Source organism: Lygodium microphyllum, chromosome 5 (assembly GCF_053477565.2).
Source record: "Lygodium microphyllum isolate KBCC chromosome 5, Lygodium_microphyllum_v1.1.10, whole genome shotgun sequence".
Classification (NCBI taxonomy): domain Eukaryota; kingdom Viridiplantae; phylum Streptophyta; class Polypodiopsida; order Schizaeales; family Lygodiaceae; genus Lygodium; species Lygodium microphyllum.
This window is the reverse complement of record NC_141139.1, coordinates 20,491,360-20,514,857: the sequence shown is the minus strand read 5'-3', so window position 1 is coordinate 20,514,857 and position 23,498 is coordinate 20,491,360. Positions and strand designations below refer to the sequence as shown.

Below are 23,498 nucleotides of genomic sequence, written 5' to 3'. Positions count from 1 at the left end.
ACTTGGCCCAGATGATGCAGGATAGTGCAAGGAGCAGTATCAACTGAAAACAGGTTTCAGAACAGGTCTGAACCAGTAATTTCAGTGGGCTGAACAGTACAGGGAACAGTATGAGTTGTAAACAGGTGTCAGAACAGGTCTGAACCAGTAAATACAGCAGGCTGAAATGGTCAATTCTGCACTCCAACCAGAAGTTTCAGACTTGGGCAGAGTTTCCCCTCCTGGTCTGCTTGTTTTGGGTCAGTAATTGTACTGTTATGCTGCCAAATTTCACCCAGAATAGGTGAAAGACAGCCCATTGTAATTTCTCTCTTTCTAAAAATAAAGAAATACCGCAAGGGGCGCCTAACTTAGGGGCCAACAGGGTGTCTGTGTTGCAACAGGAGCATTCTAGCTTCCTGTATTTCTTCTTGATTCTGTGTCTTTAAGTTCAAGTAAAGTGGACGACTGTTAATTGGGTGAAAGCATTTAAGTATTTTGGTTGTACACTACCACCCTTTCCAGAGAACACGCCGGTTACATGGTTCCATTGCCGGGATCGAATCACTTTTTCCCTAAAGAGTGAGCCAGGGTTTGTTTGGGTGTAAGACACAGAATTGTGCATTATGACTGATAGAAAGGAAGACACCAGAGAGGAAGCGTCTGCATCACAGGAGATTCCTGTTGTTCACGAAGTAGGAGAATCTTCTAGACCTCCACAGTTTGTTACTCCTCCTGCTATGGTTGAGCCACAAGTTCTTACGGCTTCTTCTATGGATGAAGACACTTTCAAGACTCAGTTAGTTGCTGCTGTGAGTGTGTTTACTCAAGTGATGCAAAATCCAAGGTTTTTGGCATTTTTACAGCCCTCCCTTCCTTTACAACAAGTTGGGCAATCTGCAAAGATTTTGGATCTAGTAGAGGTCCAGGATAAGGGTAAGCATGCTACAGATTCAGTGGAAACACCAAGGCAGCTTGCAGTGTCAATGGAGACTCCAAGATTGGTTTCGACTGCCCAGGAACAGGTGGCGGAAACACTAGTTACACAGGCATTGCCAATTCAGCTCGCCACTTTACAGCAGCCAAATGTTGGTTTAAATGGACAGGGAAACAGTTTTCAGGCTTTACCACAAGTTTTCCCACTGACCTCTGTACATCCTGGGTACTTTGGAGGTGGATCTGTATTTCAGAGTATGGCTAGTTATGCGCCTGGAAACCAGATTTATGTACCAGGAACAATGTTTGGGGGTACACAGGGTTTTATGCCAAACCCCATGTATAGCAATATAGGCATGCAGCCTGGATTTCAGGGTGTTCAGGGCAGTTTTGGCATGCCACAGGGCACTCTTGGTATGGCTGGTTATCAAAATCAGCAAGCAAGTATTGGTTATCAAAATCAGGCAACTCCTATGCCACCTGTTAGTGTTCCTATGTTGCAGGCATATCCTATGGACCCTTTGATGGCTCATGAGAAGCCAAAGTCATACAAGGAAGGTGGTGCAGCCGTACAATTTGACATCTTTCCAGGATTTGAAAATAGGACTAAGGCTCTCTCTTTCTTATAGCAGTTTGATGCCGCATTTGCAGGAGGAAACTTTACAGAGCCTTCTGAGGTTCAGAAAGCTGCCGCTTTTCTTAAGGACAATGCTAGTCAGTGGTGGAGTACACTGTTGATGCAAGGACAGGCTCCTGCTACTTGGACTTACTTTAAGCAAGTATTTGCTTCTGCTTGGTTGACCAATGAATTTGAGATTGATGTTATGTCAGCTTGGCACGATTTGGATGCATCTAAATGCAAGGATCTGGAAGACTATAACAAGACGTTTTGGGAGGCTTTGCTTCCAGTCACTTCTTACAGAGTTATGCCATTGACCGAGAAGATAGAGAAATATTGCTATGGGCTGCCCAAGGAACTTCGGAATTATTGTACAAAGACAAAGGTCACCACTTTGACTCAGTTAATTGAGAATGCCACTACAGGAAATGCATTATTGTTGGGACAGTCAAGTGGTTTTGGGGGCAGCATTAAACAGGACAAACCTGAGAAATTTTCAGCAAAGAAGCCATTTGGTAAACAGGTTTCTCAGATTTCTCAAAGCACAGGTAAATCTTGGCAGTTCAAGAAGAAGCCAGCCAAATCCTTTGGACAGCAGTCAAAGGACCAGAAGAAACCTTTTGTGCGCAAGTCTCTTGAAGAGAGAAAGGCTTTAACGGCTGAGAGGAAGTGCTTTATCTGTGAGCAGATTGGTCATATTGTGTCTAATTGTCCGAACAAGAATAAGAGACCAGCTGATGATGATAAAGAGGACAGGAAAGGAAAGAAGCCCGAACCTTCAACAGGTTTAGTGCCAGATATGCTGGGAGACAAGCCACACTCGGATGCTAATGAGCTTTGCAGAGCTTGGGGTAAAGTTAGGGATCAACATGTACTTATTTTCTTTGATCCTGGAGCTAAGGCAGAAAAAATCCAGTTCCGGGGGCACATAGTGTCAAAGGATAGTGTCCCAATGGATTCTGCTAAGGTTGAAGCAATTAGAACATGGCCAGATTTGAAGACTGTCCATGATGTTAGAAGCTTCTTGGGTTTTTGTTCTTACTACAGGAGGTTCATTCGCAATTTTGCAGAGATTGCTTCACCTTTACATGCTTTACAGAAGAAAGGAGTTTCTTTCCAGTGGACACAGAAAGAGATTTCAGCTTTTAATCTTCTTAAAGAAAAGATGACTTCTAGTCCAATGATCATCCTGCCAGATCTTAGGAAGTCATTTGTTGTCCAATGTGATGCCTGTGGCAATAGCATTGGTGCAGTGTTAATGCAAGAAGGCCGGGTAGTGGCTTATGAAAGCAGCTTGCGAGGGCCAGAGAAGACTATGCAGGTCTATGAGAAAGAATTGTTGGCTGTGATTCATGCGCTTTCTTGTTGGAAACACTACCTACTTGGAGCAGATTTTGTTGTCCAGACAGATCATCAAACATTGCGTTATTTCTTAACTCAAACTAAGTTGTCAGAAAAGCATATGCATTGGGCAAACTTTTTGTCAATGTTCCATTTTCAGATTGTGCATGTGGAAGGCAAAAAGAATGTTGTGTGGCTGATGCTTTGTCAAGGAAGCCACAAATTTCAGCTGTGTCAATTCCTTATCATCATGAGCTTGATGATATGAAGGAACAGTATGCTGATGATGAAGATTTTGCAAGGATCTTTGATCAGCTTGTTAATGGACAACATCATGAGCATTATCTTCTCAAGGATGGTTTCATGTTGATGCATGGTAGACTATGTGTGACTATGCCATTGAGACGGAAAGTTATGACAGAGAGTCATTCTCCACCGTATGCAAGGCATCGTGGTATTGATGCAACGGTCAAAGCAGTAGAGACATTCTTTTATTGGCCTACTTTGAGAAGAGACGTAGATGCTTTTGTGCAGCAGTGTTTGATTTGCCAAAAGGTCAAGTTTGACAGGCAAAAAGCACTAGGGCTTTTACAGCCATTGCTTATGCCGGATAAACCATAGGAAAGCATAGCTATGGATTTTATCTTTGATCTTCCAAGGACACAGACGGGAAATGATGGGATGTGGACTATTATTTGCAGGTTCAACAAACAGGCTCATTTCATTCCTGTTAGGAAGAAGATAAAACCAGATCAGATGGCACGTTTGTTTATGTGCAATGTTTTCAAGTACCATGGTATGCCACAATCTATTGTCAGTGACCGTGATCCACGGATGACAAGTCTATTCTAGAGAGGCATATTTAAGAACATGGGCACAACGCTTAAGTTCTCATCGCCATTTCATCCACAGACTAATGGACAGTCAGAAGAGGCAAATTCCACTGTCTTGGATCTGCTTAAGTGCTATGTGTCAGAGCACAAGTCAAAGTGGGAGCAGTATTTGCCTTTGGCCAAGTATGCATACAATAATACTGTGCATTCGTCAACAAGCAAAGCCCCTTTTGAAATTGTTGAAGGTGATAAAAAGGTTCCTCCCATTTTGCATACAAAGGATAAGATCTTTCAGGCAGATCAGTATGTGCAGAGTATGGGGGAAATGTATCAAAAAGTTAAGCATGCCCTTGAAAGGACTCGGGCAAAGCAAAAGAAAGCTGCTGATCATTACCGTCGTGAATTGATATTTTCACTTGGTGATTGGGTACTGTTGCGGTTTGAAAAGGCACGCTTAAAGAAGCGGAAAGGCAAGGAAAGTCTTTTCACTAAGCTTAGTATGTGATACTATGGGCCTTTTCAAGTAACAGAGAAGATTAGTAATGTCAGCTATAGGCTGAAATTGCCTGACAATTGGAAGATTCATAATGCTTTTCATGTAAGTCTTCTTAGACCCTATGTGGGTGATGTGCCAGAAGATATGCCAGTTGAGGAACAGCCCGAAGTTGAGGAACTTGATGAAATTCTTGTTCCAGAACAAGTATTGGCACACAAGGAAAGGAAAGTGAAAGGCAAAGTTGCTAGAAGGTATTTGGTTAAGTTCAAGAACTATCCAGCTATAGATGCTAAGTGGATGGACGAAGGTGAACTTGCAGAGTCACCTGATGTGTTGGAACTTTACCTTGAAGCATTTCGCTTGCAACCTACCTTGACCCCTTGTATCTCTAAGCTGAAATAAATTGTCAAAGTGACAATTGCTCAAGAAAGAAAATATGTACAGAAACAGATTTTGTACAGGTTAACACTTATTGTGTCCATATGGTTTTCTCAATGCTAAAGAAGTAAGTATTGCTTGCAAGGATACAGTTTTTACTTCTATTGAATTGAATACATATTGTAACAATGGTTACTCGATCGGGCATGTATTCTATGAATTGACTCAGTGGGGATATCATTTTGATGTACCGGCCACTAGATCTCTAGTCAGGGTGATGTGGAGTCATCAAATGAGAATCTGCCACTATGGGGATATCATTGTGGTGTACCGGCCACTATATCTGGAAACAGTGATGTGGAGCCACATGATGATAGTCTGCCATGTTTCACAATTAGAACATACATGTGTTAACAGTGTGTTCAGTACATAATGTTGACTGATAGCATGTATGTGTTATACATGTGCTGCCAAGTGTAAGTTCACTGGGTTAGCTGGAAGCATATATGACATTCATGCAAACGAGGACGTTTGCGATTTCGAGAGGGAGGTATGTCACAAGACTGTGACAACTATTATCTTTTTGCTGATTTCTTTATTACTACTTTATTTGGTTTTTCTTTTTGGAAAGATCCCTCTTGAAATCTAAACGCCTGAGTTGCATGGCTAGTATGTGAAACCGACAAAAATGTCTAGTGAGTCAAGACTGGATAATTAAGGTCCAGTACAAGTCTGGAAGAGAATGATGGCACTGTAGATTGACAAGTCTGGAAGAGACTTGTGAAAGTGTATATGGACGAGTGTGTTGAAGAACTAGCCTGAAAGAGACTAGTTCAAAGTGAAGATGGACAAATCTTCAAGAGATTAGTCCATGTGGGGTCATCAGTGGAAATTCACTTTCAGTTGAGCTACATTGCAAATTTGGATGTAGCCATAGTCTGCAAAGATGGTCAGAAGACTAGTGGAATGCAATGGAAGAAACTCCTAAAATTTAGGGAGTTACTATTTTTGTACCTTAGAATTTGTTCGCGTCATTATCTTTGTTTTTGTACGAGGTCTGTGCCGAGGTCAAATTTTGAACCGAGGATGGAGAATTTTAGACCGAAAGGTTTAAACAGGAAAATTGTTACATGTATGCCATGTGTCACAATTTGGGCATAAATTCCCAAAAGAGAGAGAGAGGGCAGCACAAAAACAAGTTTCAATGCATGGGGGGCTCATTTTTGTGAAAGGGAGATGGATTGCTGCAAATGGAGAACTCTTGAGAGCTGGTCTACCTTGTCTATGGTGCACAAAGGGCTGGGCTTGCTTCCTACTCTCTCTCTCTCTCTCCCTGACAGTATGGTTATGCTGGAGAATCAAGGGTCTTTCTTCTGATTCAAGTACAGTTGTGTGGAATATGTTGTTTTTACATGAGGCAAGAGCCTCCTTTCTTCAGGAATAGGAGCAGTTGTTTGCAGTTCCCAGCAGGGACAGGTGAGGGTGGTAACCTCACCAAGCAAGTGTCTGAAACAGCACTAAATCAGTACAGATTTTGGACTTTTCAGAGGTTAATTCAGAGCCCAAATGATGCCGGAATCAAGGGGCACTTGGCCCAGATGATGCAGGATAGTGCAAGGAGCAGTATCAACTGAAAACAGGTTTCAGAACAGGTCTGAACCAGTAATTTCAGTGGGCTGAACAGTACAGGGAACAGTATGAGTTGTAAACAGGTGTTAGAACAGGTCTGAACCAGTAAATACAGCAGGCTGAAATGGTCAATTCTGCACTCCAACCAGAAGTTTCAGACTTGGGCAGAGTTTCCCCCCCTGGTCTGCTTGTTTTGGGTCAGTAATTGTACTGTTATGCTGCCAAATTTCACCCAGAATAGGTGAAAGACAGCCCATTGTAATTTCTCTCTTTCTAAAAATAAAGAAATACCGCAAGGGGCGCCTAACTTAGGTTTCTTCTTGATTCTGTGTCTTTAAGTTCAGGTAAAGTGGACGACTGTTAATTGGGTGAAAGCATTTAAGTATTTTGGTTGTACACTACCACCCTTTCCAGAGAACAGGCCGGTTACAGGGCATGGGGGAAATGGTGTGGTGGGTAAGTGGGTGGTGTGGTGTGGTGGGTAAGTGGGACAGGATGTACTCTCTCTTATACTCCTTCAATCTCCCTTCAATGTAGAACCTATTTAAAATTTGTCTGTTCTATTCTCAAACATTTGTAAACACTCAATTGCAAAGTGCGTCTAGCATCACCGTGCACAAGCTTCAGTTATCAGATGAGATTTTGTCATAAAATTCCATGCAATAAAGTTATGCAGATGTACATATGCAAAACTCTTCACAAAAACAGCACCTCTGTGTGTGTTGCACAGGATGTACTCTTCTCTTATACTGCTTCAATGCAGAACCTATTTAAAAATTTCTGTGTTATGTTCTCAAACATTTGTAAAAAATTCAATTGCAAAGTACGTTTAGCATCATCAGTGCACAAGCTTCGTTTATCAGATGAGATTTTGTCATAAAATTTCCATGCATTGAAGTTATGCAGATGTACATATGTGGAACACTTCAGAAAAACAGCACCTTGCAATTGCTGTCAGCAACCACTTGAAAAATCATTAATTAACACAAACATAAAGAATGCAAAGATACAAAAACAAACTTGTCAATCATGCTTTCAAAGCATGTTTTTTAGTTTAAAAAATAATGACTGCTTTTAGGTGTTCGTCTGCACTTGCAGTGATTTGGTGACTTACAGTCATATCAGGGTAAAGTATGCCCAATATGGCACTGATCTGGGTATTAAACGCTGCATCTCCTAGCCCCCAAATCATAGCCAAGGCAAAAAGACTAAAATAACCTTCCATATCAGGTAGATAGCTTTTTGACACACAACCAAATCCAACATTAGTCCAACTTCATGTCTATTTGACCTCTGAGCTGTTACAATCTGGAAATTCAACTTACAGTGCATATACAAGATTGTACCTGTGCTTCGAAATCAACCAAACCAGTGCAAATAGCTGAGCAGCTGCTCCAAAGAAAACAATTGATGAAACTGATGAGATGCCAGCCGAAAGACGCCCTGCCAGTAATGAGAACTGAAAAAAACCATCATGAACCTTATTAGAAAGTCAATCAGCCGCATTTCAAAACTTTATATGTCCCTTCACTGTAATGACATCCTTTTTGGAGCTCATGCACACCTTAAGAATATGAATGACATCCTTACTAAATCTTGCAGCTCATGACTACAATAGTTCCCTCAACAAATCTGCATGAATGGACATATACAGTTAGGGGAGCAGTCAGCCCGTCCTGACTCCCATCTAAGTTCCTGTCTCTACACTAATATGGCAAGGTGACAGACTTGAAGATGGCTTTTTTAGTCTCATCAAGAAAAGATATCAGAACAGATAATATGTTCTGATATAGAACTACTTGATATTATAACTATTGAGTACACGTTGCTTTCTATGGAGTCTCTGTAACTGCCTCGTACAACATAGTATGCTTAATAATTAGAATATTTGCTTGTTTCAATGACTAAACATTTGAAGAATGAAAGATTGAGACTAAAGAAAACAATTATTTAGAAATGATTACAGCTTTCTTTTTTCTCTTGTGTCCAGCAAGTTATTTCAGCACTTGTCTATGCTTTCATTGCTGCACCACTTTTGACATGGTATGAGATTGCAAGATCTAGGTTCCTGCTCTGATTTTTCTACTAATTACATGTCTTTCTTCCCTTTGTGATTAGAGGACCTGTTGATGGTGGTTTTCAGCTTGTGTGTACACAGCTGCTGCCTGTATTTTCAAACCAGCAACCTGCATTTTCAGCCTGCACTTGGATTCTAGTCTACAATTGTCAATTTACTGCATTAAATGCTCAACCAGCCTGTGTTTTTGGTTTTCTGCCCCTAACTGTGGCTCATACTTGTCACGTATGAAAGGTACGATACAGTACGGTACAATAAAATATGGTGCTAAATGGCATCTTGTGATTTTATAAGGTACGGTACAATATTAGTACCAAAAAAAATCTAACGTGATCTTTTTTAATAATAAAAACCATAAATCATTAAATGATAGAATACATGTTTAAAGTGAAAATATCCATTTCATTACAAAATAAGATGAATACATGAGGGTGACCATTGCCGTCACATGGGTTGCGCAAAACGTGTGATACAACTACACTCTAGTATATCATAGCGGCATCATGTATGTGGATACAATGATAGTAGATACAAAAAAGAGAGAGACCTATGAATCTATGATGAGGCATCACTATCATCATCATCATCAGAACTATCTGAGTGCTCATCAAGAGAGTCTGAAGATGACTCCTTGGCATTGGATGATGAAACACACTCATACTCATCCTCACTAATGAGATTACCATCATCATCAAATGATGGCTCCCTAGGTGGCGGCTATGTAGGTAAGGGGGGATGTCATCATGAGGAATAGGATGTGAGCTACTAGAGCCCTGCCTTACATATGTCTGCAAGCCACTCAAACCACCCCTGCTCGATGTTGAAGGGCGTCAAATGGCCATGCCCCTGCTACCACCTACTCGAACTCCTCGCCCATGAGCACGCTGACTGCGAGTGTCACGAGTATTTGCTGCTATAAGTTCTCTATAGAGCTCTGCAAAAATCATCTCCTCCTCCTCCGCCTCCTGATGTACACTCAGAAGAGTATCATCCATCAACTTAAATGTATCAACATTCACCTACACAATGCACATAAGATTGTAAATGCTAAAGTCTAAATTGTAGAGTATAAACTTCAAAGTTCAAAGTTTAAAACAACAAATTTTAAATATTAAGGTTAACTGTTTAAACTTTACCTACTTCGGACTACCCATACTCATCATAGCCCTCGTCATACATAAGTTAGTGTGGCAATAGACTAGCCCGGTGTGCTAAGCCGATTGCGAATCTTTGTGTGAATGAGAGAATAGGCACTCCAGCTTCTCTCACATGCACCCGAAGAGCAATCCTGGGCAAGGACCCTCATGGCTAAGGGCTGAAGAGTCTCCAATGCGTATCCAGAGTTTTGCCACCAAAATAAAGACTTCACAGGTGACTCTCTCCTCCAACAAGTGGAACAAGAAAAAGCCATATGCCCTCTCTAATCTGCATAGCATCCTAGCTCCTCCAGCATTGCATTGTGGTCATCCACAGGGACCACACGAGTCAAATAAGCAAGTTGGTCCGAATAAACTCTCTATCATCCATGACCGCCGGCGACTCGTAGGCCGAATACACCAATGCAGCAAAACCATGGATGGGCTTATGCATCCATACCCATCTCCTCTCTGCTATCTTTAAAACATGTGCACGTTGCATCTCTGTGATCACTGTACAAGCACATGCCTCCACCAATGCTGCTCTAAAGAAGTAAACGAGAAGGCCCATGGTGAATGCCTCACAATCACTCATAATACCCTATAAAAGGGAGTCACGACAATGACAACGGCATGGACTTTTTGCCAAAACTGCTCATTAAGGCACAAGCGATACATAGCTTTGATCTCCTCTGTCTCATGCTCATCCCACTCATTCCATAGAGTGGACACCACAGTCTGACTGCACCTCATAAAGGCACTCCAATAATAACCACATGTAAGCAAAGCGAGTTGAAGAAGGATTCTTCAACTCCAATGTGCTATGCTCACAATACATCATAAGCACCTTTACCCTTACCATGAAGAAGGTGACAATTGATGTAGCTTTGTGGACCACCCTCTTCGCCCACTTGAGCTTCCCAATAACCTCAATAAGTACAAACAATGACTTGCACATGGCGTCCACACAATCATGGGAAACTCGCCCTCAAGTAAACAGCCCATACGCCGATAATTTGAAGCATTATCGGTTACAACTTGCACCACATTCGAGGGGCCCATCTACAACCACAATTTACAAATTACAAGTATACTAACAATACTTGGAGGTTAGAGAGAGAAAGAGAGAGTTGAGCCTTTCAAGTTTCAACTTTCAAGATTCAAGAATGAAGAGATATGGGGGTTGGGACCTGGGGGGAAAGAGAGAATCGATATAGATATTAGAGAGAAATTAGAATAGGGAGATAGATAGTTATGCATAAATCAATTATCATAATGAAAGAAAGTGAAACAAATTTAAAAGGAAATGTATACCTCAATGATAGCTTGCAAAATGTGGCGGTAAATAAATACGCCCATCATTTTTCTCCCCCTCTTGCCGATATTTACGGCCCGCAAAAAGTAAGTGCCGAGTGGACATGAGACGAGTATGTTGATAATACCCCGTTTCTTACGATCACTCCATGTTTACTTTCACAAGAGGAGCAATCTCTTGGATCTCTAGGCTACAAAAGTGTGTTGCATTGTCTACTACAGAGGCAAAGTATGTGGCTGCCACTGAGGCATGCAAGGAGGCTTTATGGCTTTTACGTCTCGTGGGAGAGCTTGGCATCATAGAGTTACCTGTTCTCCATTGTGATAGTCAGAGTGCTATCATGCTAGCACAGAATTCTGTCTTTCATGCAAAGACAAAGCACATACAGGTGAAGTACCACTTCATTAGAGATGTACTTGACAGCAAGAGCATTGAACTTGTCAAAGTGCATACAGATGATAACCCTGCAGACCTTCTCACAAAGGGTCTTCCAGCAAAGTGGTTTGCTCATTGCTGAGGACAGATGATGGGAGTTGGATAGATATATATATTTCAGCTTACATACCTAGACTTAGTTGATTCTTTTCTCCTCTTAAGGACATTGCCTTTAGGTGGGAGGTTGTTGGGAATAAAGGCCTCGTGCCTTCACTGCACGTAACGACAGTTTGTCTCAATCTCTGTGCCTAACCGGTCCCTACAGATAGGGCGATTGAGCTTCATCTAAACCAGTATATAGGTACATAGTTCCAGAGAGGGACGTCCTTGACACATCATCGACCGAAGTTTGGCAAATTCAAATCCTAGAGCTAGGATTGACATCTAGGTTCATGATGGGTTGTTAGTTGACACCGAGTGGGATTAGCACCTCATTCAAGCTCACATGAGGAGACACTTTGGCAACCTTAGCCAAAGGCGAAGAATCCATGGTCACATATGTTCAAAGACATTTTTGATAGGAAGGACTTGTATGCCACTACAAGACATTATTGACGGACATAGATTTGTTATGACCCTTCTCTATTTTCAAGAGCTGATACAATTGACATCGACATCAGGTTCTCTCCGAGGCACCTTGGTGGTGGCTTGATCACCCACTACTTGGGTATCTATGGTTCTACTCTGGTGGTTCTTTGTTGTGTGGACTATGATTAGCCTTTATCATTATATCATTGCATTGTGTCAACTCACCCATGATCTGAGAGAGGGTGTTAGCAGTCTAGACTACCCGTATGTGAGTCTTGACCTATACCGAGCATAGCTAGGTTATTTAGGCATTTTATTATGGTTATTATGATGCTTATTTGGGGCATTTTATGCTTGCTGACCTACCCCTATTTTGGCATTATTTTCTTCTTTATATACTCGGCTCCCTCCTCATCCAATTACATCATCACCTACAGGTTCTGTGGAGAAAGTGAACCGGTGCTAGTGTCTTGGAGTCAAAGACTCATTGTTGTATCCATCATTCTCGTATTTGATACATAGATTCCATTTCCTGGGCACATCTCTGAATTCTTTTCTTTTGTAGTATTCTTCTGTTTTCTTTCTTTTCTATCTTGTGTTTAGCAATTTATTTCAACACTTGTCTATGCTTCCATTGCTACACCACTTCTGTCATAGTGAGCATTGAGCATTGGATACTAATATCTACTCAGTAATAAGTATCAACATCAATGAGCAACTAGAAACTACAATCTACAATGCTAAACTAACTCCTAAGTATCATGAGTCGTGACTCATCTAGACTCTGATGATCCGTACACAATCTCCTCATCCAACTCGAATGACCCTGATTGAGAAGATGAAGCAGCCTCAACCTCAACCTCTGACTCTCGCTCTAACTCTGCCTATGATGCACGACCATATGTGGCCCTCGCTCATGCTCCTCCTGTGCTATTTCTAAGATGTCATGCACCTTCTCTATACTAATCTTATCAACATTCACCTATACATGTGAATGAGACAAAGATACAAGAGAAGATTCAACATGTTCAATGTTCATAAATATTACATATCACAATTTACAATCCAACTTCCAAGCAATTACAAGTGTTAAGGTTAAGAAGTTAATTATACATAATACTATTCATTGCCAATTTACCTATGAAGGCTTGGGGAATAGAGCAGTCCTCTCAAGAAGCTGGAGATTACAATGGCAAAATACTAAACGCTCCAACTGAGCAATTGTGAGCTTGTTCCTCTTTTGGTGTGGAAGAGGGTCCATGTGCTCCAATTCCTCTCAGCAAACCCTGAACTACAATCTTGCGAGAGAACACAAATGGCAATGCATTTCTATTCAAATTTAAGAGATTGAGGTTAGGTCATTGCTAATAGGCAAGCTATAAAAACAATATTTAAGTAGAAAATAGATTTTAAAACTTGTTACCTAGGTTGCATAATGCATAAGATTATTAAGATTCAAAACATAAAAGTCACCACTCACATACCAAAGTAGAAACACAATTGCCGTATTTCTCCCACCAAGAGACAGAAGTTGTGTCTTTGAAACCTAGCTATTGGCCAAAATGAAGAGAATGATTGCAAAATGCTAGCAAATCATCCTCTACTCTTCTTATCATATCTAGATTATCCCTTATGATGCGCCTCATGTACTTCATGAAGCCCTCCTCCCAACTCCTCCGTGGTATATTGCTCGTCACTGTCCCAAAGGGGATGCATGATATGCATGACAACATGGATTAGTTTATGGAACCAATCCCATCGTGCATTCCATATTGCACAAATCTCATCAACCCTCGAGAGCAAAGGATGATGAATCAAATATAAAAAAAGTTGGAAACTTAGCAATTGGAACAATCATCAATGAGCCATTAACACTAAATAATTACATATGTAAAAGTTAAACAGTAACTTACTTGTCTTGGGACAAAAAGCATTGCAAAGCAAGGCCTCCCCAATTTTACCCATATACTCATATAAAAGGCCCAAAGTTCTCCCCTCTATATCAGTGATGTACAATACACTATAAATAGAAGTGAGACTTTTCACCAACACCTCTGTCTCAACCCACCAACTCTCATTTAAAATATTGCGCCTAAAAGTAAGAGCCTTTCGAGACTTTCTCTCATCCATGTGAGCCACTCCTGGTATGTGATAGTCCATATCAAATCTGGATAGACCCATATCAACCTCTCCAATATAATAAACATATAAGTAAATCTAGTGACAAAGGACTTCAATAGCTCGTGATTGGCTCGAAACATGCTTGTGACGGATAGCCTCTTCTTCACAAATCTTACCATGCTTATTACCGTCTTAAAAATGCCGTCTACCTAAGATATTTTCCCAACATCTTCAACAAGCAAGTCAAGGCAATGGGATGCATATAAAGTCCATACTATGCTAGGAAACTCCTCCTCAAGCATGTGTCCCATAGACACACAATTGCTTTCATTATCTGTCACCACTTGCACCACATTTTAAACTCCTATGTCCATGATGACCTGTCGCATGTACTTCCAAAAGAAAGCTCTTGTGATGATGAGACCTAAGGCAAAGACATTAATGAACTTAATGAACATGGTGCCTTTGCATGAAGACACAAAACATTGTATGCATTCATTTAGCGCATATCTAACCATCCATCGCATTATATGGTATCTTTGCATGAAGACACCAAAACATTGTATACATTCGTTCAACACATATCCGACCATCCATCACATAATATTATGCATCCATATTTCACCCATGTCTCCTTTAAGGACTCTAATTGAGTCTCTATGGATGTTTTTTCCTTTCGAAGCTCCCATGTGCATAATGCATCCGTGGATGGATCTTCCCGCTCACACCCTATGTGGCTCACTACCCGATTGTCATCTTTCATTCAAGTATAGTGACCACATTGAAAGAAATAGCACACCGAATAAATAAACGGGTGAGCTCCCTAGTTACCTCAACAATTACCTGCCTCTAAAATCCTACATGGACACTTGCACTATGCAAGAAGCCCCTTTGTCTACCACCACTAGAAAATGACAATGGATTCCTTTTTGCCCTTAAAACCAATACAAATATAGATGCACTTCTTTTCAATGGGCCACTGGCATCTCCAATTTAGCTAGCACCACTAAGCTCACTAGCCTCTCCTTGCCCCACTTGTGCTTCATTAGCCAGATGTGGTATTGGATGAGAGGATTCATGCTCTTCTAGCTCAATATCCATACGATTTCGACACCAAAGATAGAGACTTACCATTACTTCAATCGGTACATTTGCACAAGACATGATGTCTTTGTTAAGAGCGCACACCAAGTGGTCTTTCACGCGCATTACACTCCCCAATTTATCCAATCCACAATAGTTACACCACCACTTCTTTGATCCACTGGAACCCTCATATCCCTTAATTGAAGTGCCATGTCTTCAAAATGGATCCAGCACCATGATTTGGTAATGGGAATTTGCAAAGAAGTTAAGTAATAAGAACTTAGAAAAAGATTAAAAAAGAAAAAGAGAGGGTTGGGGGGGTTTCTTGGAAGAAGAATTAAAAGAAGAAGGATGGAGAAAGAAGAAGAAGAAAAAAAGGAAGGAGGAGGAGGAGAGAGGAGAGAGAAGGAGGAGAAGGAGGGAGACTAGAGCTGCAGAAGATAGAGAGCTGGGACACAAGAGACAAAACATGGAGAAAAGGTAAAAATGAGAAATGAAGCCCATTTTTTCTTTGGATAACCCGTCTACCCATTTCTCGTAGGATGTCGAAACAACATTTCTCCATTTCCATTTCGGTTTGAAACAGCCATTCCATTTTGAGCCTGCCAAAATACCGTTTTGCGGTACTATAGTACACATGCGTAAAAGATTTATTCTGATGTATTTATTAAAAAAGATAAGATATTTATGAAATTTAGATGATTTTGATTATTGTTGATTTTGTCTCTTTGCCGTATAATCTATGACTTATCGTACAAATACGTGCATGTGATATTGGTCGCATTGTACCTGGTAGATAGATGCAAGGATACTAATGTGTTTTGTCTTATAGTGAGTAGATGATTAGACGGAGTTAGGTGAAATTATTATTTTAGAGTGTACATTTTAATGTGTAGAATTTATATGTTTCACAACGTAAAAAAATATTACTAGACACATTATATTTTATATGAGCCTATTAGCACAAGGACTTTGCATACGCACATACATAATAGATTATGTATTTATTAGAAAAGATAAAATATTATTTTTTATTGTAAAGCTATTTAAAATAGGACATGTTTGATTTATTTGCATAAAAGCAAGTCGTACAAGAAAAGAAAATGCAAGAATGAAGAGAGATTGTACCCAATCTTATGTCGTGCAAGTTTTGTGTATCCATTTTCTCTTTTGCAATTTGTTATCTTCATATTTTCTATCAATTTTTTACTATTGTATGATGAAGGCTAGCAACATAATGTTATGGAAATTATATTTATAAAATTTATAGAATTCAGGTGACTGTGATTAGTGTGGATTTAATCTATTTGTTGCATAATATGTGACTTATTTTATAAACACATGCATGTGATACTAGTTGTATTATGCTTGGTAGATAGATAGAATGATACTAATGTGTTTTGTGTTGTAGTGAGCAAATAATTAGACAAGAGTTAAGCAAAATTATTATATTGAAGTGCACATTTTAATGCGTATAATTTATGCATTTCACAGCGTGGAAAATATATTAATGGAGACATTATATTTTGTATGCATTTACTAGCACAAGGACTTTGTGTGCAGACATGCCCAATAGAAAAATTTTGATGTATTTATTACAAGAGATAAATTATTGTCGATGTATTTATTATCTCTTCTAATAAATACAGCAAAATAAATCTAGTGTACGTGTACACATGCAAAGTCCTTGTGCTAATAGGCATATACAAAAAAAAATATTTTTGATAATATTTTTTCCATGCTATAAAGTGCATAAATTTCACACATTAAAATGTGCACTCCAAAATAATAATTCCGCCTAACTCCATCTAATTATCTTCTCACCACAAGACAAACACATTAGTATCCTTTTATCTATCTACCAAACATAATGTGATCAGTATCACATGCACATGCTTGTGCAATAAGTCACAAATTATACGGCAAATAGACAAAATCCACAATAATCACAATCATCTAAATTTCATAAATATAATTGCCATAACAAATACCTTAATTTGTGGAGCTGCTCAAAGTGCTCTTCTTGCTATCTGCAGCTTCTACACATCAGATGGCGACCTAATTGAGACGCCCTCTATTGTTGCGTTCACACCATCTGATGTGTCACAACTCTATAGAAACAGAATTTGTATCCTTTTTCATTAATTTGTCTATATAATGATTTATTAAATTTATTTCCTTTGCACTAATTAGATATAAAGAAAAGTGCATTGGAGCTGGCCACTGATGAGTGGTCACAGGTTATGGTGGACCCACGCGGTGGGTTAGAGAAAAGATAGTTCACACTCTTCATCATCTTCAACCTCAAGATCCGAGCATGAACGGAAATAAGAAAAAGAAGAAGACTAAGTCACTATCTCAACTTGAAAAGAAGATCAAGTTCAGTATGTATGATGGTTCCCGAAATCCTGATCTTCTTCTGAAGTTTATTCGTCAATTTCAAATTTTGTATGGTCGTGACAAGTATAAAGAAAAAGAAAAGATTAAGTTTGCAACTTTACATTTAACCGACTTAGCCCATACTTGGTGGACGGGGTTGGAATATGATCATGCTGTCCCAAAATCATGGCGGTCCTTTGTTTGCCTGATACAAAGCCAATTTCTTCCTGTTCATTTCAAAAGAGATGTAAAAATGGAATGGGATCGGCTTTGGCAAAGGAAAAATGAGTCACTTGGTGACTATACCAAGAGATTTTGGGAGCTACTTTTGAAGGTCCAACATTTCAAGAAGATCAGCAGTTCGGAAAAGCTTAGAAAGTTTCAAGGAGGTTTGCATTTTAAACTTCGTACTGCTCTTAATCATTATCATTGTTCTAGTCTCAGGGAACTCATTGACCATGCTGAGACATGGGAAATGGAGCACAATGGCAACAAATCATTCCAAAAGAATGATAACAAGAGAGTAGCTGACGATGAGGAGTATTCAGCCCCAAATGAAGGACAAAAACAGCGGCAAAAGCAGCCATCAAATCAAAAGAAGATGAAGCCCTATGCACCTCCTAATGCTCCTCAATTTCGCTCCAATCTATACCCACAAGCAAAGCAACTTTCCGAAGAAGAAAAGCAACGCTTCATGAAAGAAGGGAAGTGCTTTAAATGTGGACAAACAGGCCACATAGCGAAGCAATGTCCAAACAAGGAACAAAGCAAGGTTTCTGACAACAAGCCTAAGTCGCCAGTGAAAATCAATGCTATCAGTGATGTAGTTGCAAACACAACTCACACTCCAGAGACGCGCAAATTATTAAAAGCTTGGGGACAGTTGCAAGGTAAGCAAGCACTATTCTTGATAGATCTTGGGGCGAATGAAAATATCATTTCCTTGTAATTAGCTAAAGAGCTTGGATTAAAGAATGAAGAGATGGACACTCCGGCAGAAGTTCGCCAAGCTTTAAATGCTGATGAAGGTGACACAGTGAAGACTATGATACCCTACATTGGCAAGCTCAAGTTTCAAATTCAAGGCTACAGTGACGAAGATACCTTCTGTATCGGAGACCTTGATGGTTGCGATGTGATTCTTGGCATGCCCTGGAATCATAGAGTAGATTCAACCATCTTCTCTCAGAAAAAGAAGGTAGAACTCACCAACAAAGGCAAGAAGTACGAGATCCAAGCTGGAGTTTCTGGAGACACCATACCTATGGTAAGCCATATGCAAGTTTCTAAAGCAATTAAGGATTGTGTTCAATGTTGTCTACTTTATGTCACTGATGTAAAAGATAATATGAATGCTAAAAACCAAGAGCAACTTCAGCTCTTGGAAAAGTATAAAGATTGTTTTTCGGAAGATCTTCCTTATCAGCTTCCCCCAGAAAGGCCAGAAGACCATCATATTGATATTATCCCGGGCAGTTCTCCTCCTAATATAGCACCATACCGTGTGAGCCGTCCTCAACAAGAAGAAATTAGAAAGCAAGTCGAAGACCTACTCAACCGTAGGCTAATTAGGCCAAGTAGCTCACCATTTTGTTCACCGGTTCTTCTTGTTCAAAAGAAAGATGGCACATTCAGGATGTGCATTGATTATCGAGCCCTCAACAAAATCACTGTGAAGAATCGGTTTCCTATTCCCAGAATTGACGACATTTTGGATCGTCTAGGAGGCTCAAAGGTTTTCAGCCGCATTGATCTAAAGAGTGGTTATCATCAAATTAGGGTAATACCACAAGATGTACACAAAACTACTTTCCGCACTTCATACGGTCTTTATGAATTCTTGGTGGTTCCTTTCGGATTAACCAATGCACCAACCACCTTTAATCGAATGATGGAGCGCATCTTTAGAGAGCATCGACAATATGTCGGTACTTTCTTTGATGATATTCTTGTCTTTAGCAAGAATGAAGAGGAGCATCATCAACACTTGGAAATTGTTCTACAATTACTACAACAAAATCAACTCTTGGTAAATGGTAAAAAGAGTGAATTTTTCATGCATAAAATAAATTACCTTGGGCATGTCATCTCTTCTGAAGGGATTCAGATGGATCCTGAAAAGATCAGGATAATCCAAGAATGGCCTCATCTTCGTGATGTACATGAGGTGCGATCGTTTCTTGGCTTATGTTCTTATTACCGCCGCTTCATCAAGCATTTTGCACATATGGCTTCTCCACTTCATGACCTTACAAAGAAGAAAATCTCTTTCCAATGAAAGGAAAAAGAGAAGGCAGCCTTCACAAGGCTGAAAACAGCTCTTAGTTCTGGACCTGTTCTTATCATTCCAGATCTGGTAAAACCATTTGTGGTGGAAGCAGATGCTTGCGGTGATTGTATTGGTGCAATGCTAAATCAAGAAGGCCATGCCGTAGCCTTTGAAAGCCGCCGTCTAAATGATGTGGAGAAAAGGTATGACATTTATGAAAAGAAGCTCTTAGCAGTGGTTCATGCTTTAAAGATATGGAAACATTATCTTTTAGGCAATGAATTCCTTATTAAAACTGATCATCAAAGCTTGAAGTATTTCAAGACTCAAAAGCATTTGCAGGAGAAACATGCAAGATGGGAAAATTTCTTGTCTATGTTTCATTTTCAAATTATGTACACTCCAGGGAAACAAAATGTAGTTGCTGATGCACTTTCTAGAGTGCCTCGCATTGCAACTATTACAGTGGCTCATCATGAAGATTTTCAAACGAGGAAGAATACTTATGATGAAGATACTGATTTTGCAGCAATTTGGTCAAATTTACAGCAAGGAGGTTCTCATCCAGATTATTCCATCAAAGACGGTTACCTTCTCATGAACAATCGCCTTTGTGTCACTCTTCCTGTTCGACAAAAGGTGCTTAAAGAAAGTCATGAACCCCCTTATGCAGGGCATAGAGGGAGGGCAGCCACTCTAAGTGCAATTGAGCGCTACTTTTATTGGCCAACATTACGAAGAGATACACATAACTTCATTGAGGCTTGTCTGGTATGCCAAAAATCCAAATATGATAGGCAGAAGATTCCAGGATTGTTGCAACCTCTTCCAATGCCCAAAGATCCATGGGAATCTATCACAATGGATTTCATCTCAGGTATTCCAAGAACACCTCAGGGTCATGATATGATTTGGGTCATAATTGATAGATTCAGCAAGCAATCACATTTTATTCAATATCATAAAACATTGAAATCCGCACAAGCTGCAAGACTTTTCATTCAACATATCTTCAAATTACATGGTATGCCTTCTGAGATCATTTCAGATAGAGACTCCAAATTCACAAGTAACTTTTGGCGTGCTTTATTTGAGAATTTGGGAACCACTTTAAAGTTCTCCTCATCTTTTCATCCTCAAGCTGATGGCCAAACAGAGGTGATGAATCTCACTCTTTTGGATATGTTGAAAGCTTATGTTAGTGAACATAAGTCACAATGGGAGAAATATCTTCCATTATTGAAGTTTCCTTACAACAATATAGTGTACTCATCCACAGGGAAAGCTCCAAATGAAATAGTACAGGGTAAAGTGATTCCTCCTCCAATTATTCGCACTAAAGATAAGATTTTTGCTGCTGATGAGTTTGCTTCAGATTTAAAAACCGCAATGGATCAAGTTCGAGCCACTATCAAAGTTGCCCAAGAGCGACAAAAAAAGCAAGCAGATAAACGAAGAAGACCTTTGGCTTTTGAAAAATGTCAATATGTCTTGCTAAAGTTTGATAAAAGCACGCTCAAACAAGGTTCTGGTCAAAATTCATATTTTCCAAAGCTCTCCAGTAGATACTTTGGACCCTTCAAAGTGATTGAGAAAATAAATGAAGTTTCTTATCGACTTGAGCTTCCTACTCATTGGAAAATACACAACGCTTTTCATGTAAGTTTGCTAAAACCTTACAGAGGACCAAAACCAAAGGAACCCATTACTGAAGATCCCCCAGAAGTTGAAGAAACAGAGCAACTCTTAGAACCTGAAAAGATTTTGTTTCTCAAGGATCGAACCACGAGAAGTGGCCTTGTGACACGAAAATTCTTACTAAAATTCAAGAATCTACCCACAACAGATGCACAGTGGGTAGATGAAAAATTCATGAAGGATTACCCAAATATTCTATAGCAATATCAAGAAGCTTTTCAGCTGAGGACAGCTGAATAAAAGCCAGAGGACTGTCACAACTCTATAGAAACAGAATTTGTATCCTTTTTCATTAATTTGTCTATATAATGATTTATTAAATTTATTTCCTTTGCACTAATTAGATATAAAGAAAAGTGCATTGGAGCTGGCCACTGATAAGTGGTCACAGGTTATGGTGGACCCACGTGGTGGGTTAGAGAAAAGATAGTTCACACTTCCACCTATATGACCCGATTGGGCGCCTGTGACTAGAACTCACGCATATCAGGGTTAGACTCGCACACAGAAAGGATTGATGCCTTGAAGTGTGGGCTAGATCCACCAGAACAAACAGTTACAATCAACAAGATGGCATGATCATAAAATGCTTGTATAATGTGCATGTGTGGACTGAAAGCTTGAAATGCACATTTCTTTGCATAGGAAAGTCAAATGAAGATTCGGATACCATTTTTGCGATGTACACGGAAAAAGCTTTCATATGACACCCATATTGGGGGGGTCCCTAAATTTTAGGAGATCCCTAAATTTTAGGAGTCCCTAAATTTTAGGAGCCTCGAATTAGCCTAAAAATGCTAGTCCTAAAAAATAGGGATGTCATTCTAAAAATAGTAAGTTTTGTACTCTGACTGTGCTTACTAAATTTGGTTGTTTCTATTCTTGACAGTATTCAACCCAAAAAGGAAGACCATAGAGAAGAGACAAGTGTCAAGACACTTGTCACACAAGTTTCCAAGTGTCCCACCACTTGTCACATCTCATGACATATGGCTGGACACTTGTCTTGTGCTGCTCCACTTTCCCCTTTTGTACTAGCTCTCCCCTCTCCTATAAATAAGAGCTCGTTTTTCTTCATTCAACATCATTTTTCTTTGCTGTAAACTCATGTACAGCACCCACAAATAGCCACAAACTGGCCCCATCCATCCCCATCATCATCCCCCACTTCTCCATTATCAAATTCCTCCATATTCCCTCTTCTATCACTGCTGTTTTACAGGACAGCAAGCCTGTAGATTCATTACAGCATCTCCTTCTCGAGCTCTTTCTTCCATTTTAGCAACAAGAAGCAAGCCCTATCCATGTGCTGCTAATCAACGATGGAGAAAGGCTGATTTCCCCTTTTTCTTCTCTCATACTGTAAAGAAATCAGTTCTTATCATTGCATAATAGATAATGCATGTGTGTTTGTACATCTTTGCATGATCTTATGAGAGTGAGAATTACTTCTTCTCACTCTCAGGTTGATTGTAACTGAGCTCTTCCCTAAGGGACTTGGGTTGAGTAGAAATACATTCCTTCAGGGGGGGTTGCCCATCTTCAACCCTCAATCTTGTCTCCATTATTTTTACATTTTCATGGCTATAATTTTGTGAGTAATTTTTATTTTCAGCTTTAAGTGTTCATTCTCTTTTATATTAAATCTCGAAAACAAGCGAATATCATAATTGTTAAGCATACTACGTTGTTCGGGGCGTTTACATGATGGTCGCCCAGCTGTCTATGTCATCACTACTGTTTGGTGACCTGTTCTAGCTGTCTGCCCATTTGCATTTGCTGTGGAATCCAGCCACGCTGCTGTTAAAAAGACTCCAGCTACTATCATCTCACCTGCACTTTTATCACCAAAGGTCTTCTTCAACTTCCAAATACGAGTATTTTGTTGTTTGGTACGCCATCCTCCTGCTTCCCTGAGCCTTCAGCCTGATCTAGGCAGTTAGCATCACCATTGGCCACAAATATTTTCCTTTTCAGGCACCCAGGTCACTACTTTGCGGGCATCTTTTTCATCAGACAGATTTCAGATTGCTAGTGTGTATTCAGGATACATTCGAGCATGACACACGACACCCACTCCAATATCACCACACCTTGCCACCCCAAAGCTTGCAAGCCTTGTTCCATACAACTGACGAGTGCAGATTTGGTGGTGTTAATATACAGCCCCAACCCGTGCAATAAACCCCATAGGTCTAAAACTTTGCGAAGGTTGTCTCGATCAGCCTTCAAGATCATAAAGG

At 39.9% G+C, this 23,498-nt stretch overlaps 1 protein-coding gene and 1 pseudogene across 2 annotated transcripts in view; one reads left to right on the top strand and one right to left on the bottom strand.

The window, feature by feature from the left end:
- LOC148035576 (Major facilitator superfamily protein) overlaps window positions 1-23,498 on the bottom strand; it is a 91,669-nt gene that overhangs the window by 55,188 nt on the left and 12,983 nt on the right. Inside the window, exons 8-10 of one of the 2 annotated variants that reach the window (XM_087677539.1) lie at window positions 7,558-7,670; window positions 7,326-7,449; window positions 6,951-6,977 (exon numbers count right to left, since the gene is read on the bottom strand). In XM_087677539.1, coding sequence (XP_087533665.1) covers window positions 6,966-6,977; window positions 7,326-7,449; window positions 7,558-7,670 — 249 coding nt within the window. In that variant the 3' untranslated portion in view covers window positions 6,951-6,965. Of the gene's footprint in view, window positions 1-6,950; window positions 6,978-7,325; window positions 7,450-7,557; window positions 7,671-23,498 lie in introns of those variants that run through there. The other variant, XM_087677538.1, reaches the window with a different exon arrangement.
- Window positions 4,025-4,606, top strand: LOC148035577 (uncharacterized; annotated as a pseudogene).